This window comes from Mus pahari, chromosome 13 (genome assembly GCF_900095145.1).
Source record: "Mus pahari chromosome 13, PAHARI_EIJ_v1.1, whole genome shotgun sequence".
In the NCBI taxonomy this organism is placed as follows: Eukaryota; Metazoa; Chordata; class Mammalia; order Rodentia; family Muridae; genus Mus; species Mus pahari.
The window spans coordinates 61,495,838-61,514,548 of NC_034602.1; the positions used below are offsets into that span (position 1 = coordinate 61,495,838).

At 36.2% G+C, this 18,711-nt stretch overlaps 1 protein-coding gene across 2 annotated transcripts in view; it reads right to left on the minus strand.

Annotated features, from left to right (window-relative positions):
• Positions 1-5,263: 5,263 nt before the first annotated feature.
• Gabra2 (gamma-aminobutyric acid type A receptor alpha2 subunit) overlaps positions 5,264-18,711 on the minus strand; it is a 125,512-nt gene continuing 112,064 nt past the window's right edge. For both annotated transcript variants that reach the window (XM_021210613.2, XM_029545403.1), the window contains exons 9-10: positions 15,726-15,928; positions 5,264-6,865 (exon numbers count right to left, since the gene is read on the minus strand). In XM_021210613.2, coding sequence (XP_021066272.1) covers positions 6,569-6,865; positions 15,726-15,928 — 500 coding nt within the window. In that variant the 3' untranslated portion in view covers positions 5,264-6,568. The remainder of the gene's footprint in view (positions 6,866-15,725; positions 15,929-18,711) is intronic.

An 18,711-nucleotide genomic window follows, 5' to 3' on the forward strand; every position in this document is an offset into this window, starting at 1 on the left:
TCCTCAATGAAGGCGCTAGAGAAAGTACCCAAGGAGCTGAAGGGTTTTGCAGCCCCATAGGAGGAACAACAATATGAACTAACCAGTAACCCCAGATATCCCTGGGGCTAAACCACCACTCAAAGAAAACACATGGAGGGACTTGTGGCTCTAGCTGCCAATGTAGCAGAGGATGGTCTAGTTGTTCATCAATGGGAGGAGAGGTCCTTGGTCCTGTGAAGGTTCTATGACTGAGTATATGGGAATGCCAGGGCCAGGAAATGGTAGTGGGTGGGTTGGGAAGCATGAGGAGGGGAGAGAGGATAGGGGATTTTTCAGAGAGGAAACAAAGAAAGGGGATAACATTTGAAATGTCAATAAAGAAAATATCTAATAAAAGAAAAAAGAAAAAACAAGACAAGGAGCATAATGATGCATTCAATATTGATCAAATTGGTGACCAATTGTGTAAAACGCAGTGTCCTTTCCTCAATAATAGTAAGGGCACTAATTACAAATATTGATTAGCACTTGAGTATGTTCTCCAACCTGGAAATCATCTCTTGATGTGCATCACCCAGAAAATTTCAAAGTGCGTGCAGTTAGAATGTGTTTTTATTGTTGGAATTTTACTATTTTCTCTCGATGTGTGTATGTACATGTGATTTTAAATTTGACTTCAATTTAAGATGCTAGGAAAATGATGGTAGGGATAGTTATTGGAAGAGGAGTGCCTACATTGACAAATATTTCTTTTCTTCTAGCCAAAGGAAATGCATGGTAGATATTTAAACTTGGCTTAGTAAGCATTAAATTAAACAAAAGATTGATCTCAGCAACAACTTAAAGAACAACAGAAATGTGTAAAGTCTCTATGCAAGGCTCCTCCTGAGAGGGTTCTGCCTTAAAGGTCCAACTCTTCTATGAGAAGCTCACTGATGTGTGAATTTGTATCTGCTCAGGAAATACTCCAAAGAGATAATAAGCAGTCAATGGACATCAGACCGAGAAGGGCATGGACACTAGAGACCAACAAAGAAACAGAGATGGACAAGTTTAATCTATGACAGTGGTGACTGAGTAGTGGAAATCGTTCTCTTTGTACATTAATCATCTTGTAGATTTAAAGCAGAGCCCAACTTCTGCCTTTAGTAATGTAAGGACAAGAGGACATGGAAACAAACATGTAGCATTGCTTCCATAATAGTTCCTTCATAGTCATCCAATAACAATGGCTCCCTCAGCAGTCTGTTGTCAGAAAGTAAATCTGTATAGGCAGGAAAACGGAAAATGCCAAGCGAGATAATTCCTACCCCACAGTCACAGATACAACATTCATTTGGAATCTATCTATTTAGGCTTTTTTGTTTTGTTTTGTTTTGTTTCTACAAATCATAAATTACAACAAAAGGTTTGGTAAGAATAATACAAAATTCTTTACATCCAGTAGGTTTGCACTTCACAAAACTAACAATGTGGAAAACAAAAGTACTGCCAAACTTAGAAAACATAAAGAAATATACAGAGCAGCACTTCATTTCAGAAGTTTTAAAACTACTTATGACTACCTATGGGCCAAAATATGGAAAATTCAAGAGTTTCTTAGGAATGAGTTAGTAACCAAGGTAAGTGCATGAGCAACTTCATAAACGTGGGTGCTGGATGGATGAAAGGAATATTTTCCTTTATTTTATTATGTTGTAAAGTAGGGAGAGACTGCTGAGCTGGATGTATAATCTTAAAAATATAGGAACATAAATGTGAACCAAAGGGTGTAAAAACTACCCCCTTTTTAAAATTTTCCCTGACAGTGTATGTTGACGTGTTTATTATATAAAATTACAGCGTCGAAGAACTTCTTGTCACACAGGGATTGTAGTTTTGCAAATATTGAGTGGAGTAGTCAGGTAATATTTGGTTTGTGTGTGTGTGTGTGTGTGTGTATACTTGTCCACTTTCTTAGGAGTTAAAGAGGAAAGTTATTTCAGTTATTTCAATTAGTAACACCCTCATTTTTCCCTATGATGTTCTTTATCATTCTGCTTTTTGAATTTGCTAAAAGTATGAACTGTTAAAAACTAATAGAAAATTTAAATAAAATCAACATAAATGTTAATACTAATTTTAATCAATGCACATTTTTATTTAAACTATAAAATCAATAGAGAAATATCTTGTGATTTGCCTTGCACACATAGCTATATGTACCTTTTGAGCTGTGCTCATGTTTGTGAACATACATATGTTAAAGTTGACTGCAGGCCTCCTCATTTTGCACTGTCTTCTTTAAATATTAACTTCATGTGGAGCAGTTTTTATGTATAAATTAGTAACTAAAACTTGTGTTCACTGTATTGATATTAATATTTTCAAATTTTTCTGTCCTTTTTTACGTGAGATAATAATTCCATTCTTCATATAGTGTTATGAAATATTTCAATAAAGCATAGTTTACAGACTTTAAACAAACAAACTCTCAGGCTAATAGAAGAAATATAAGAAAATTGAAAAGTATTAACAAGATATAAAATAAATGAAAATAAGTGCTATTTTGAGTCAGCAATTGATTTTTTTCATGGTTCCCTTGAAATTTTGAATCATTTCAAATGAATATATATCTACTAAGTGTCTCAAAAATATGGACATGGATATTGAAATGTTTACATTTTAATCACAGGTATCAAATGTTTAGTATTCCATCTCAAGATTTCAGTTAAGTGAGAAATATTTCTGTTCACGGGTTAGTGTCTAAGAGTATGAAACACATGTGAGCATACAGAACAAGTTCTTTGCAGCTGCTGAAGCACCATCACATGGCAGAAGGATAGGCATGGCCTCCTTCTTCTCTCAATAAAAGGATGATAAGCCATCCCCAAATACAAAGTATCTACAGAGCTTTGGAGAAGTTCTACCCAGCAGCTGACTCAGACAGATGCAGACACCAACAGCCAAAAAGTAGATGGAGCTTGGAGACTCATGGAAGAATAAGAGAAAGGATTTTAGGCCCCTAAGTTGATAGGAACTCTACAAGAAAACAATAGAGTCAACTAACCTGGACCCTCAAGGAGACAGGATTGCCAACTAAAGAACATACACAGGCTATACCTACACCTTCTGGCCCATATGCAGCAGATATGCAACTTAGTTTTCATGTGGGTCTGAAACAATTGGAGTGGGGGATATCTCAAAACACGTTGCCTATATGTAGTATATGTTCTTCTAGCTTGGATCTCTTGTCTGGCCTCAGTGGGAAATAATACATCTAGCTTCATGAAGACTTGGTGTGCCAAGGTAGGTAGGTATGTAGGTACATAGATAGATAGATAGATAGATAGATAGATAGATAGATAGATAGATAGATAGATAGATGATAGATTGATTATAGACAGATAGATGATAGGTTGATGATAGACAGAGAGAAAGATAAACAGTCAGAGACATGATGAAAAATAATACCCAAAGAAAATGTGAGTGAAATAATGTTTTGTTTATTTTGAATAAACTGTAACTTCTTGAAGGGCATTTTTTGAAATATTATCAAAGAATTTACTTATCCAGATGTGTTTGAATTTGTAATACATCCCTGAAAATATCTTGGAAAATTAGGATTGTCAAGTAAAAACAATGGATATTTTCTGTTCACCTTTTTTACCTATATTTATTGTTATGGTAAGTAGGAGAAAAAGAAGCACAGCCCCGTTTTAGTAGGTCAGTAGGTCATACATTTTCAGTATTAACTTAATTGACATCTTTATATCAATTATGTATTTATAATAAAATAATTATATGTTTACCTGGAGTCTGTGTCTGTGATATGACAGATGTTTTTGTATAAGAATATATAAAAATATGCCAAAGTCAGAGACCCAATAGGAAATTCTGAAATACACAATTGGGAAGTCTAACCTATCATAATGTCATTAGATTCAAATATTCTCATGACTGAATTGAAAATTTTCAGCTATTTTATTTCAATGAATGCATTGAAACATTAATTTTAATTTTTACATTTATTTTCTATTCTGTCTGCCATTAAAAAAAACAAAAATCAATAAAAAACATTGAAAAGTACTGCCACCAATGTAATCCCAGCACTTTGTTGAAGATAGAAATGGATCTTTTCTGTCTAACCGTCAAAACTATTTAGAACCATTTTTACATATGTACATATTTATAATAATGTAACCTATAATGAGATACTTAAAGGGTGGGACAGAAGTATAAGCTACTCATTTTAAAGATGTATTTTCTTTTTTTCAATTAGTTGGGTCATGGGGTATATGAACGCACGTGTAATGTTATCTAAGGAGTCCTACAGAGAGCGTCAGATCTTCTACAGCACACACCACAGGTAACTGTGAGCTACTATGTGGGTGCTGGAAACATGAAATCAAGCCCTCTGCAAGAGAAATATGTGCCTTTAACCTCTGAGCTCTCTTCTGCCACCCTAAGCTGTTCTTAGCATCTGGGCAAAATTCACAGTGGAGAGTAGCTTACCATTTGCCTTCAAATGTCACACCGCTTCACACTTCTGTACCCACCCCCGAGCCTATCCACAAGAGCCTTTCTTGTACAGAATTGTATATTTTATTCCCAGGGTATATTTTATTTCACTAGATGGGCAACATTCACACTCTAGAACTCGTTGAGATAATAAAGAAGATGTTACTGAAAGGGAATTTACAGAATACATTTATTGGCTCATGTAATATTTTTATTAAGGTTGATGGATGACTTTTGATTTTTGTGAGGAAGGTTTTAAGGTCAAGGTTGTCTTCAGAGCGAATTCTGTCAGTAGGATGAAGCTGTGACCCGGGTATGAATACAAATCATGCAAAACACGTAGTGAAATCATACTTGAAAAGAAAACGGGGAAGCTGAATGAGGCAAAGAACAGAGGGGGGGGTTGTTTTTTGGTTTTTGTTTTTTGTTTTTTTTCTGAGAGTTTGCTTGTTTCCAGAAGATGCTCCTTTTTATTGATGTTGTGAAACAGACCTGGTTTGCACTATACTCAAATACTATACAAAACTGCAAGAAATGCCACGATTTGACTACTTAATTTCTACAAAACATCATCGTGAAGTTGCGTTTTATTTTAAAAGTCAACTAATAACTGCTAATGTACACATCAGTCATTGGTAAATTTAGTTTTGACAGAAACACAGTTAACTTTAGCTTATTTCAGGGGCATAAATAATGTTTTATATATTAAAGAAAAAATAAATTTTTAGCCATTAACAATCAGTAATTTTATAAAATTGAAAATCATGTTTTCTAATTTAGCTACATGGTGTGTGTGTGTGTGTGTGTGTGTGTGTGTGTGTGTGTGTGTGACATAATCCACAATCTGTTGATAATGTCCTAAAGTCGTTGTTTAAAAATGTTCAACTCTTACCAAAACCTCTTCTGGTATACAAAGCTGCTGTAAATTTGAGTCAATGAAATTTAAAGTTGCGATTTACAAAAGCAGATTTACGTTAATGCTTTCCAGACAGAAAAATGTGCCAACTAACTGTCCTTTCCTTTAAAATTAGCGGCTTCTGAGCCCTGATGAGAAGAAGCCTTAAGGCAGAGTTTGCAGTAAACAGGAAAGAAGAGAATCTTATAAGTGCTCCTCTGTACCTGGGACACCTATGAATTCTCATTGCTTGGAGTTTTTGGCACAGCTTTCTAATCTGATGTGAGTGAACTCCATTGCACCCCATTGCAGCCAAGAGAGCTGCTTTCTTCCTTTCTCCAGCACCAGAGAAGTTCAGCTGACAACACATACCTGGAAAGTCTAAGTCCATATATCTTCTCCTCCTCCTTTATTTATTTATTTGTTTGTTTGTTTGTTTGTTTATTTATTAATGTTAGGTAGTTTCCAATGATTGAAGTGAGCCAAAAGGTTCAGTTACTACTTTCAAATAAACTCTGAAGCTAAAAATAGAATGACTGTGACATTCCAGTAGTTATTAAATTTAAATGTAATTAACATCCTGTCATGGTGACTCATAGTTATTTGAGCTTGTCATGCTTGTAATATGTACATGGCTATAGATATGCTACATAGTAATTAAACACTGTCTTCACATCTCTAGCTTTCTCCTTGTATGTGTCAAGCTTCCAATTACGCTAGCCGGGGTTCTAAGCACTCCTAAAGCAACCAGGCCAGAGGTTTAACTGTCTCATATATTTGAGTGGCGATATTAATCTCTGATCATCGTTAGGCAACAGTAGAAATATTTTTTCTATGTAATATCTAAATCAAAGGTTTCCCAAAGTGTGACACAGGATCCCAACTTTCATCATAATTAGAACATTAAGAAATAAATTATGGGATCTGAAACCCACTTTAAACTAGTTCCTAGGTAAAATGTGTTAAAAAGGCAATGGCTCTTTTGGCACGGGATGTTTTCTGCCTGTATTTCCGTGAGTTAGCAAATGCAGGTCTCCTTTAGCGGTCTACTGGTAAGCTCTACCATTATATACATACTATACATGGTGGGTCATAAATTAGCAGTTATTAGTCAGACTGTACAAAGCAAAAACAAAAACAAGAACCAAGTGTAACATTGCTATACAGCCCAAAAGTAACCAATGTCTAGATTCATGGACTGACCCCTAATACAGGTTCCCGGTTTAAATAGGTTGCCCAATAAACTAAATTAAAAGTACCAAACAGAACTGGGAACACTATTCTAGACATTCTGTCGATTTTGCTGACACTGTTGAAGGTTTTCTTGGCTTCAGCTGGCTTGTTCTCTGGCTTCTTGTTCGGTTCTGGCGTCGTTGCACTTTTGGAAATGGTAGAGAGGACAGGATCTTTGGAAAGATTCGGGGCGTAGTTGGCAACAGCTACCGCATAGGCGTTGTTCTGTATCATGACGGAACCTTTCTCTTTTTTCTATTGGAAAATAAAAAAAAGTTGATATAATGTGGGTTTAGCCTGCGTCTTAAGAATTTCCGAACTCCAGTTCAAATTCTAGAAAATCTTATTACTCAAACATGCATCATTATTAGTAGGCAAGAAAAATTAAGGGAAGTAAACAAAATAAGTTCAGTAAATCCTAAAAACCCTGAGTGAAGAAATTTACAGAGAACAATACAGGCACGGTTTTACTAGAAACCAAATTTCTGTTTTTTACATGGAAAATTAACACTAGAAAATATAATTCTAATAAAATTTTTGTAATAGTTACACTCTTAAAGTCACAATCTGTTTTTTAATAGTGAGCAAATAAACAAAATGTAAAGATTTTAAAGAACTATGATCATCAACAACGAATGACCATAAATTTTTCCAGGTAGCAGAACTCCTTATAACTCTCACCTTATGGTGAACTTATAAGGCAGTGTTTTAAGGCTGCAGGAAATTGTAACTTTCTGTAGAAGTTACAGTTGTAGAAGAGAAGCCTGCATGCAAACCACTATTGTAATGAAAGGATATGAATTCTATCTTCTCAGCTTCCCAAAACCCACCATTCCCTTTCTTTCTTATTAATGAAGAATTTCCAATTCAGGTGTCAGTAGCTTTTGTCTATCACTTGCTCCAAACAATCCCCCTTCATGTTCTTCCAGTCATTAGAAACTGGCTACAGGGAGAGACTTAGGAACCAACTTAGAACACAAGTGCTAAGCTTAAATCTCTCCAAAAGTGGCTCAAGGATTGTAGGATACAAATGGCATCTTTTAAAACAATTCTAATCTGTGTTCACTAAGTTCAAAGACTTGTGAAATAAGTTTGGTTTTCTAAATATTTGCCAGCTAGGGGACCTTAGGGGCATCTCCTTTGATTTCACAGGTCACCCTGGATTTGAATGAATTTACATGGAATGCTTTGCCTAAAATAAACGTTATTCCCTTCGAGGTTCCATTTCAGAGTACTTAAATTTGTTTCTGTCATAGCATTTATTAAAGGATATGAGCACTTGATTTGCCATGTGATTATTTAATTGACATCTTCTATTCTTATTAGGATCTAAGTTCAATGATGGTTGATGGAATGAATCTCTGTCTTCTTGACCTTTGTAACTTAGCACCTAGCATGAAACTTTCCCACAAGTACCTTTTGTGGGGTAGGCACAGGATACATATGCCAAATGGAACCTGAAAATACAAATACTGTTTATCCACTTATTCTAATAAAAGTGTATTAAGATTTAACAACATGTCAAAAGCTGAGCCAACAATGAGTTACTCAAAATGTAGCTAGCAATTTTCACCTTAGTGCCATACAATTAGTTTAGGAACAGTGGCTATGCCCATTTAAAAGCACGACAAGAGCTCCCATCTATAGAATAACTGGGAAAAAAATCATAGCAGTTAAATACGTCAGCCTTCCAAATACCTGCGATGACTCTGTCGGAAAATTTTATTGAAGTTTAAGGTATATTTTTTTCTTTAAAATACCTTCTGAGTTGAAGATTATGTCACTATACCATCGATAATCCAGGAAATGCATGACAAATATTTGTTCTACTGTTATTTAAAATCTATCTAAACTGATATTAAAAATAATAATCAGATTGAGCTTAAAGTGGATGAGTACCTTGAACAAAACTTTTAGCCATTCTGCTTCAATTTCCTGATTGATAAGAGTGAGAGATAATGAGAAGAAAGCTATATTGACTTGACTTGTTAAACAAATTAACATAGGCCACTCTCACTTTATGAAATTACTTTCTTTAATAAAAGTGGAGTTAGAACTGTTATTATAATAATCTAGACCAGCGGTTCTTAACCTGTTAATACAGTTCCTTTTGTTGAGACCCAAAGCAAAAAAAAAAATGTTTTTTGTTGCTTAATAACTATTTATAATAACTATTATGGATCATAATGTAAACTTCTGTGGATTTTTTTCTGAATTATTTAAAAATTTTCACTGATTTTGAAATTTTTTGTGAATATCACCTTTATTCAGTATTTCAAAGCATACATCTTTGTAAACTGTATGCCATGAAAGGAGGGTTGTGTTTTTTATTAGATATTTTCTTCATTTACATTTCAGATGCTATCCCGAAAGTCCCCTCTACCCCCCCCTGCCCTGCTCCCCAACCTGCCTGCACTCCTGCTTCCTGACCTTGGCATTCCCCTGCACTGGGGCATATAATCTTTGCAAGACTCAGGGCCTCTCCTCCCAATGATGGCCGAATAGGCCATCTTCTGCTATATATGCAGCTAGAGAAATGAGCTCTGTGGGTACTCAGGGAGAATTTCATGAAACTAAAGAGTTGAAATTAGATTAGAAATTATTTTTATAGAAGTTAAGACAGTTAGATAAAAATATATTTTGGTGCAGTAAGGGTTTATAGATAGAAATAATTTTACTATTGATCCTTCTTTACTACACCTTACTTTTACTTTTAAATGTATGAAGTTGATAGTAAAGTCATTTATGAATGAAAAGAGTGTACAATATGCATCAATGGCAAATAAAAAAAGAAGGCCCCTGCCACTAGAAACTAACCAAATATAAGCCTTAGGTAATTGTGTGGCACTGTTTGTTCTCTACTAACACTGTCCAGTCTTTAAGAAACCACAAACCACAATCACAACCACCCACCATCACCACCACGACAAAGTAGCATTTCCAATATGTGTCTGGAATTTTTTTGTTCTAACTATAAAAAAAAAAGTTTTTTTTAAGTATACAAAATATGGCTTTAATATATGAAGATAAATACACAATTCAGAGGAGATCTAAGTGTGAAACAAATGGTTGGGGTGACATCAAAACAGTCCCTTGGAAGCGAGAATCCATTTCCCTATCAGCAGCAAGGAATGTCTAACAGGACTACATCCAGTGTCTTCCCTGGAACCTACTTCTGCCAGGCAAACTCTAAAAAGTTCACTGAATGAGGTACAGAGCATTTCCTTTATCCTAGCCACATAGCCCCAGCAGAGCACAGCTTTCCTGACTCATGAAATTACAAATTCTTGTTTAAAGAGAATTGGTTCCTCTCAGTGCACTTGAAAAATAACAATGATTATAAGTAATTCTAACTGTTCCTCTTGGTTTAAAATTAACTGTACGGAGAGAGATATGTTAGTGGGTCCATAGCAGATTTACAACACGAAGATGCTGTAGTGAAATTAGATTCTCATTGACCAGTAAAACTCTTCCTTCATGGCTAGCTTTCACAGTGGTGAAAGGTGCTCCACAGAACAATACAGGAGAAGAGAAAAGGCATAGCTCCAGTTTGGCCCCTGTATACTTTAATACTAAATTATAAGAACAACTGTCTTAGTCAGGGTTTCAATTCCTGCACAAACATCATGACCAAGAAGCAAGTTGGGGAGGAAAGGGTTTATTCAGCTTACACTTCCATACTGCTGTTGATCACCAAAGGATGCAGGACTGGAACTCAAGCAGGTCAGAAAGCAGGAGCTGATGCAGAAGCCATGGAGGGATGTTCTTTACTGGCTTGCTTCCCCTGGCTTGCTCAGCCTGCTTTCTTATAGAATCCAAGACTACCAGCCCAGAGATGATCCCACCCACAGGGGCCTTTCCCCCTTGATCACTAATTGAGGAAATGCCCCACAGCTGGATCTCATGGAGGCACTTCCCCAACTAAAGCTCCTTTCTTTGTGATAACTCCAGCTGTGTCAAGTTGACACAAAGCTAGCAACCAAACACTTTCTGATAATGTCTGAAAACTGATCCACAGGAGGGAACTCATGCTTCAAGTTTGAATTGTGGTGGGTGGGTGAAGAACTTGTCTCCCAGGGAAGAACATAGTATTGTTACTTAGATCAAAAACTATACTATTAAACTTCCTTCTACATTTAAATGTTGATGCCAACAGTTATGTGCTGTTTTTCACATTAAAGTTTTTTCTTTGTTTTTTTTTCTTTCTAATGCAAAGACCCATAATTGATCAAAATGTTGAGACTAACTTAACATGAGTATTGATCCTTAAAAGGAACATCTATACCAATCCTTTCTTCCAGGACTTAGGCAATGTCATAGAAGTGGGAGAGAAAAAATAAAGGAGTCACTGGATGGAGAGCAATAATACAAAGGGCTGATTACTTTTTACTAACTTTAAGAAGTTACTAGTAGGTATACATAGATGACCAATAAAAAATCCTTTCCACAGCTCTCAATTACAGTACTTCACTTTATTTTGGGGTGTGTGTGTGTGTGTGTGTGTGTGTGTGTCTGTGTGTGGCAGGGGGAGTATGGAAGTAAGCTCAACTTAAATCTCTACCCTTGCTGGTCAAATGCACCAACCCATGCTCACACCTTAACCTATAAATGGGGCCACAATTCAGCCAGCACCTCATAATTAACCTGTATTGATCTTCAAGTCAGATAGACTGAAGTGTGTACAACTGCTATGTTAGTAATGACTGTGCTTTGAGTCACGCTCAGTGAGGCAAGACTTCCAACTGCTTGCCTTAAATGCCCTTTTCACGCCTTGTCATAGCATTCTGGAATTAGTCTTTATAATAATACATAAATGTTGCTTTTCCCTCTTTTTCATTTAATTATAAGCAAATTGAAAGCAGAGAATGTCCTGCAGAGATCCTAGCATATGTATTGGCCCAGAACAGACTCAGAAATGCTTTGCAAAATGATAGAATTCTGTTTAAAAACAAGTTTAAATAAAATTTAATAAATGTAAGGAGAGGTGATCTGCTTTATAGGACAAAATAAATATTTTGTTAGATAGAAATAAAGCCAACAGCATGTCCACAATTTTACTACATTATTATCTCAAGGTTCACTATGTCACTTTGTAGAATTGAGGAAGACTGGTCATTGAATAAATAACTTCAACATATGGGGTTCTGGGCACCATGTGCTTGAGTTGTGTACAAGTTACAATAGCTCAGGGGTGGGATTTTGGATCAGTCAACCATAAACTATCACGTTGTTATCGAATACACTAATAGCCCAATTCATAATGAAGTGAAATGAAAGTGGACTGTAATAATTCTCATCATTGTGAGGGGGTGCTGACACATTCCTATGTACCTGCTATCAGGTCTCCAGACACAGTGGACTGCCACACACTCATAGGCACGTAAGCAGCCTAACTGGATACAAGGGAATATCAGTAACAAAAATAAGCCAAAAGAGAACATGAATCTAAGACAGAGAGCGGACAGGGACACCACGTGGAGTGAGAGGGGGATAGCAGTGAATGGATAAGATCAGGATGCACACAAGGTACTTTTAAAGAATAAAAAATAGCATTAAGACTGAGAAGTAAAAATTATATTTGATAAGATTCAAAATGTTTTAAATTTACTACATTATTGGGGACTGTTGGTACATATTTAAAATGTCAAGTCTAGACTCCTCTGACTGCTGAATCCAAAGGCTTTACACAATTATTTTACAAACTTGGCATCCTTTATGTGGTAAGGCAAGTAACAGGCTAGCAAGTTGAATTATCATTTAGCTAATATTTGGGCACCAATCAGAAGCAGGACTTGGCAGATGAGTGAAAAGCACTATCGTGAGGTTTCATAAATCAGCACTTAGAGTAGGCATATGAGAATCCCCATAAAACATTCCATACAACAGGTACTGGAAGAAAGCCTAGGTTTACAAATGTTCTTTCTACTGTGCCCTTTCACAGTGTTCGTTCTCTCTCTCTCTCTCTCTCTCTCTCTCTCTCTCTGCCACTGGAAAGTCCAGTACTTGTAAAACAGCAATGCTTCTCTGACTAGATAATTCTTCCATTAACTGACTCACTAGTGATCCTGGCTGAGAAAAGTTATAATTACAGAACAGTGTGTGGAGGTTTAATAGTCTATCTGCTTCTTCAGGTACTGTAAAGGTTTTGCATGACTTAAGCTGGACCATGAGAAAGCATAAGACATGGACCATATTAACTTAGTTCCTTGTAGAACAGCCTTTGGTGAGTTGGCTGTAACATAATGCCTTCACCTTTTATTAAAAGGACTACAATAAACATTAATATAAATTCATTGTAACACTTATTATGTAAGAGTTGACATCACTTGCTGCAGCAACCAGCTCACTCTATCATAAAAGCAATTCTAATACAGGAAAAATATTTTCTTTAGGAAAGCTTTATTTTCCTCTTTTTTTGATTGAAAACATAACACCCCAAACCACCTACAGATTTGCTGAGCAAGGACCTTACAATGTGAGATACCATTTCCATGGCAGTGAATTTTTACCAATGATCCAGCTAATAGGAGATAGGCAAACCTAGTTTTCTTTGATTCTAATATTCCCTCTTCTACTTTATAATTTTATTATATACAATTATATATGTATATAAATTTTATATATAATATTATACATAATTATATATGTATACAAATTTTATGTATATTATATATAATTTTATTATGAAGTATCATTATTGAATTTCATAAACTCTTTAAAATCACCTAAAAATTATTTTTAAAATAAGATGATGTCAAATGTAATCAAGGGGCTGGAGAGATGACTTAGTGATTGAGAGAGGACATGGGTTTTCCTCTACTGCTATCCTTCCAGAGGACATGGGTTCGATTCCTAGCACCCATATTGCAACTAATAACCACCTGTAACTACAGTTCCAGGGGCTCGCATGTCCTCTCTGGTCTCTATGGGCACCATGCATCCCTGGTACACAAACATACATGAAGATAAAATGTACGTACAAAAAAAAAAACAAAATAAAAATTTTAATTTAGAAATGAGAATAAATGATTAAGTACACTTTGAAGTATGGTGTTACCTGCAAACTAATGAGGTGAATCAAAAAACAATGACTCATTCCATAAGTTTGGGTAATACACTGTAATATCTGTGTTTTTGTGGTTCATTATTTTGTGTATACTCTGCTTTTGTTGGCCAGTTTGAACTTAATGTCTCAGATTTATGAATGAAAACAATCTCAAGAAATTGAACTGAATCCAACAATGCTTGAACACAGAGCTATGTGCTAGACAGTATGCTAGGTGGCAAAAGGAACAATTGCTACTAGAGCAAACGGTCATTCTCTCAGGATTTAGAATCTAGTGGTAAAAGGAATTATTTAAAATGAAATAGTAATTCAACAAACTGGTAAACTATTAGTGACAATTGCTCTGGGAAAGCAATAAAGGGGTTCAGTTTATGTAAATCTGGAATTGTTGAGATCAAGATAATTTTAGGTAATTTGAAGTCAGGGATAGAAAGAAGATATTGCACCAAGGACGGGCAGCAGGTCTAATGTCAGAGGCATGAAGACAGATAGGATTTTGAGGGAAGTAGCTGTGATTTGTAATAAACAGAGTAGGAATATGAGCACCAGCCCTGGATAGTTTATATTTCAGTTTCAACACCTGTAAAATGTATGTCCCTGACCGAGTAATTTTGCTAAAATAACCCTAGACTTAAATAAAAGATGTTTATAGGCATATAATATAAACACATAACACTTTTAGAAATTCTATTTATCATTCATCATATAAATAAATCTATGAGGAAACTACTTATGTGGATCATATTAGTCTTGGAATTCTACCTTCAGTAATTGATTTTAGATCTGAAAAGAGAGATGATCTGCACTAATGGTTTAGGTTGCTCTAAGATGCCAATGTGTATTTAAAAATAAAACATTAAAAATGGGAGGTTGTAAACGAGATATAAAAAAAAAAATAAAAAAAAAAAAAGTAAGGAAATCCTGTTTCTTGGAATGTGATATTTTGTCATGCCCCTGAGTGAGGTATGAATTGCTGATAAGTAACTATATAAAAACAGAGAAAAGACAAATAAGATGAGATTGGATTTTCTTTCTTTTGCTGCTGCTGCTGCTGTTGCTGTTGTTGGGTGTAGAGGTTGATAATAGCCATGTATATTAATTATTAAATTATTGCCTAGTCATAACAATTTTACAGACATCACTGTTACATACTAACACTAGGAATTCCAGTGTTTGAGGACACCTGAGTGAATCTAGGCTGAAGTGACTGGTCCACTTTCATTGTTAAGAACATTGAAATATAAGTTTCTTTCAGTATTTAAAATATGTATATCACATAAAAATATGTACAAAGTTGTTTCTTAAGGCATATATCAATTGATAAAATTGGATGGGAAGGCACCAGTTTATCTATGCACAAATGTCTCATTAGCCTCAGTACTTGAAGTATGAAAAGATATGTATCAATAATCAAAATAATCTTATTATATTAGATATTAAAAGTGACTTTCCCCAATTAGAACATATGACCAAATTAACATCCTTAGATATTTCAGTATTCACACACTTATTTCATATTACATGAAAGAAGAAAATCCTACCTTCACCTTTACAAAGTAGTAATAGAGATATGGGTACATGAAGAGTCATTGAGCCATTGACATAGCCATGAAGTCTTCACTAGGTAAAATAAATGCACAAAGCTCTGTCATAACATATTTTTGGTGATCTAAAGACATGAGCTTTCTCAGCAGACAGAACTAGGTTCCAGTAAGCTTGATGGTCAGTTGTATAAGCAGGAACAAGTCAACACCTTTGATAAACTTAAGATTATTTGCTGTGGAAGATTAGAATTAACAAGAGACCCTCCTTACTGCATAGATTGAGGGAGGACATGTGTGAACCCACAACAGTGCTATATACAGAACTCGACGAAAGCTGAGGAATAGATTTAAAAAGTGTCACTGTTACAAGAACCCTTAAAGGATCTCAGGCGAGAACAAACCTCTGAAAGTTGGTACTTAATTTCAATTTTTGGAAAGGAATCTGCAACAAGCCTGAATGCATTAAAGACTCTCTTAGATAAGATCAGAAGGGGCTCCCACTTACCTTGTCATTCACTACACTCTTCCCGTCCCAAGCCCATCCTCTTTTCGTGAAGTAATTAACGGTAGCAAATTCAATTAGGGCAGAGAACACAAATGCATAACAAACAGCAATGAACCAGTCCATGGCAGTGGCATAGGCCACTTTGGGAAGGGAATTTCGAGCACTGATGCTTAATGTTGTCATTGTTAGAACAGTTGTTACTCCTGTAAAAGAAGAGACAGGAACCAAAGGCACAGTCAGTGACTTGGAGAGAGAGTAGCCTAAAGTTATTCTTTTCTTTCTCTTGTAACTACTTTTGCTGTCATTTCTAATCACTAGGCAAGTGTTATTAAATAGAGTAAGATTATTATTCTTTTTTAACTTATTTTATTAGATATTTTCTTCATTTACACTTCAAATGTTATCCTGAATATCCCCTAAACCCTCCCCCCACCCTGTTCCCCTGCCCACCCACTCCCACTTCTTGGCCCTGGCATTCCCCTGTATGAGGCATATAAAGTTTGCAAGACCAAGGGGCATCTCTTCCCAATGCTGGCTGACTAGACCATCTTCCGCTATATATGAAGCTAGAGTCATGAGCTCTAGGGGTACTGATTAGTTCATATTGTCGTTTCACCTATAGGGTTGCAGACCCCTTCAGTTNCTTGGGTAATTTCTCTAGCTCCTCCATTGGGGACTCTGTGTTCTACCCTATAGATGACTGTGGGCATCCACTTCTATATTTGCCAGGCATTGGCATAGCCTCACAGAGATAGCTAAATCAGTGTCCTTTCAGCAAGATCTTGCTGGCATATGCAGTAGTGTCTGCGTTTGGTGACTGATTATGGGATGGACCCCCGGTTGGGGCAGTCTCTGGATGGTCCATCCTTTCCTCTTAGCTCCAAACTTTGTCTCTGCCACTTCTTTCATAGGTATTTTATTCCCTATTTTAGGGAGGAATGAAGTATCTACATGTATTCTTAATGATCAAACTTCTTGAAGTAGAGACACCAAACAGAGCCTGAAAACACCTTGATTTTTTACTTCATTCTGTATTAATTCCACTTCCTCTTAAGTACATTTGATATTTAAAAAGACTGGTAATATTAAAGCATCATTAGTTATGACGAAATGCAAGCACTATAGAGTGACTCATCGGCTCAATTGGTATTAAAAATTCATGCACAATACCTCACAGTCTGTTTTATTTAGGCGAATCAGGCTAAAGTAGCTGGCCAAACCCCGGCAGTTATTATAGCAGAAATATGATGAGGAAGGTTTATGATGTTTCTCATTTAAGTATGGCTGTGTAAGTATAGAATTAACTGGACTTGCTGAGCTTTAGGAGGTGGATCCCTTGCAGCATCACTTAAATTTTGGGTGAAATAAGACAAAATACAAAGCCAAAACTTTGTAAGATAGAAATATCCATTTTAAAATAACCATAAACTCTGACCCATAATTGTTTCTTTCTGAAAGAATTACAGGGAATGAAATGGATAGGAGCCTGAGGAAAAGAAGGTACAAGCTGGGCCGAGTGTGGTGGTGCATGCCTTTAATCCCAGCACTCGGGAGGCTATGGAGCGTTCACAAAAAAGGACCTATCATGACTGCCCTATGAAAGACCCAACAAGCAGCTGAAAGAGTCAGATGCAGATATTTGCACCTAACCAATGGTCAGAAGAACCTGACCCCTGACGTTGAATTAGGAAAGGCTGAAAAAAGCTGAAGAAAAGGGTGATCCTGCAGGAGGACCAGTAGTCTTAACTAATCTGTACCCCCGAGATCTTTCAAACACTGGACCACCAAACAGACAGCCTACACCAGCTGATACGAGGCCCCCAACACACATATAGTAGAGGACTTCCAGGTCTGTGTGCACTCCTAGATGATGCACCTAACTCTCAAGAGATTGGAGGTCCCAGGGTTTTGAAGGTCAGGTGGGGTGGGTGGTAGGGACATCCAGTTGGAGACAGGGTGTGTTGGGGAGAAGATCGGATGTGTGGGATGTGGAGCAGTCGGAGGGTGGATGCGAAGGGTTGGGGAATAGAATATGGAGTGTAAAACATGAATTACAAATAAAGTTAAATTAAAAAAAAAAAGAAAAAAAGAGGAAATAACTATAAAGCCCCATTCCAAGACAAAAGAAATTTTTCTGGGAGTCAATTTCTATAGAAAGAGGAAGAATCAGACTTCTTCAGGGACAAGCTCCTGACAGACAACCCAATATAAACTGTTCATTTCTAAGCACATACATATGTAAGAAATGCTAAGTTAACACAAAAGGCTTTCTCTTTCTGCCTGTCTGTAACCTAATGTATATATAACATTGATTGAAAAAAATCATAAATTTGAGAGTAAGGGGGGGGGAATAAGTGGATTTCAAAGTGTTAAAAAGGGTTAGAAATTATGGAAAAACATTATCCATGTGTAAGATTCTTTTTTAAAATGTAAATTAAAGGATATTTTATACATTGTGGTATCTCCCTTCCCCCAAAAAATATAACCTTTCTCCTAAAGTTCTTTTTGCTGGTGTCAAGCATTTCACATTCATGGGGAAAAAAAGGAGGCAGTAGGTTAGGCAGGAAGTTGCCACACCAGCACTCAAAAGGCTACAATCAACTGAAAGACCAACAGAAGCTTAATTGCATTCATCAGTAATATTTGAAAGAAAAGGAAAATAAATGACTTGAAGATGTTTCTCAGTAATACAGTAGTCACCCAGCATGGATAAGGCCACAGGTCTAATCAACATCACCAAGGCAGCAGCTAAGAAGAGATGCTGGGTAGTTTCATGTCAACTTGACACAAGCTAAATTCATTATAGAGAAGGAAGCCTCAATTAAGAAAATGCCTCCATCTGTCTCTAACTGGGAATGAGGGGGAGTGGGGAGGAGAATCGAGAATTTAGGATCAGGTGTGGGAAAAGACAGGAGAAATGGCTAGATGGCAGTGGAAATTAGTGGAAACCTGCAATTGATGAGGGTGAGGATATGGGAGGCATTTT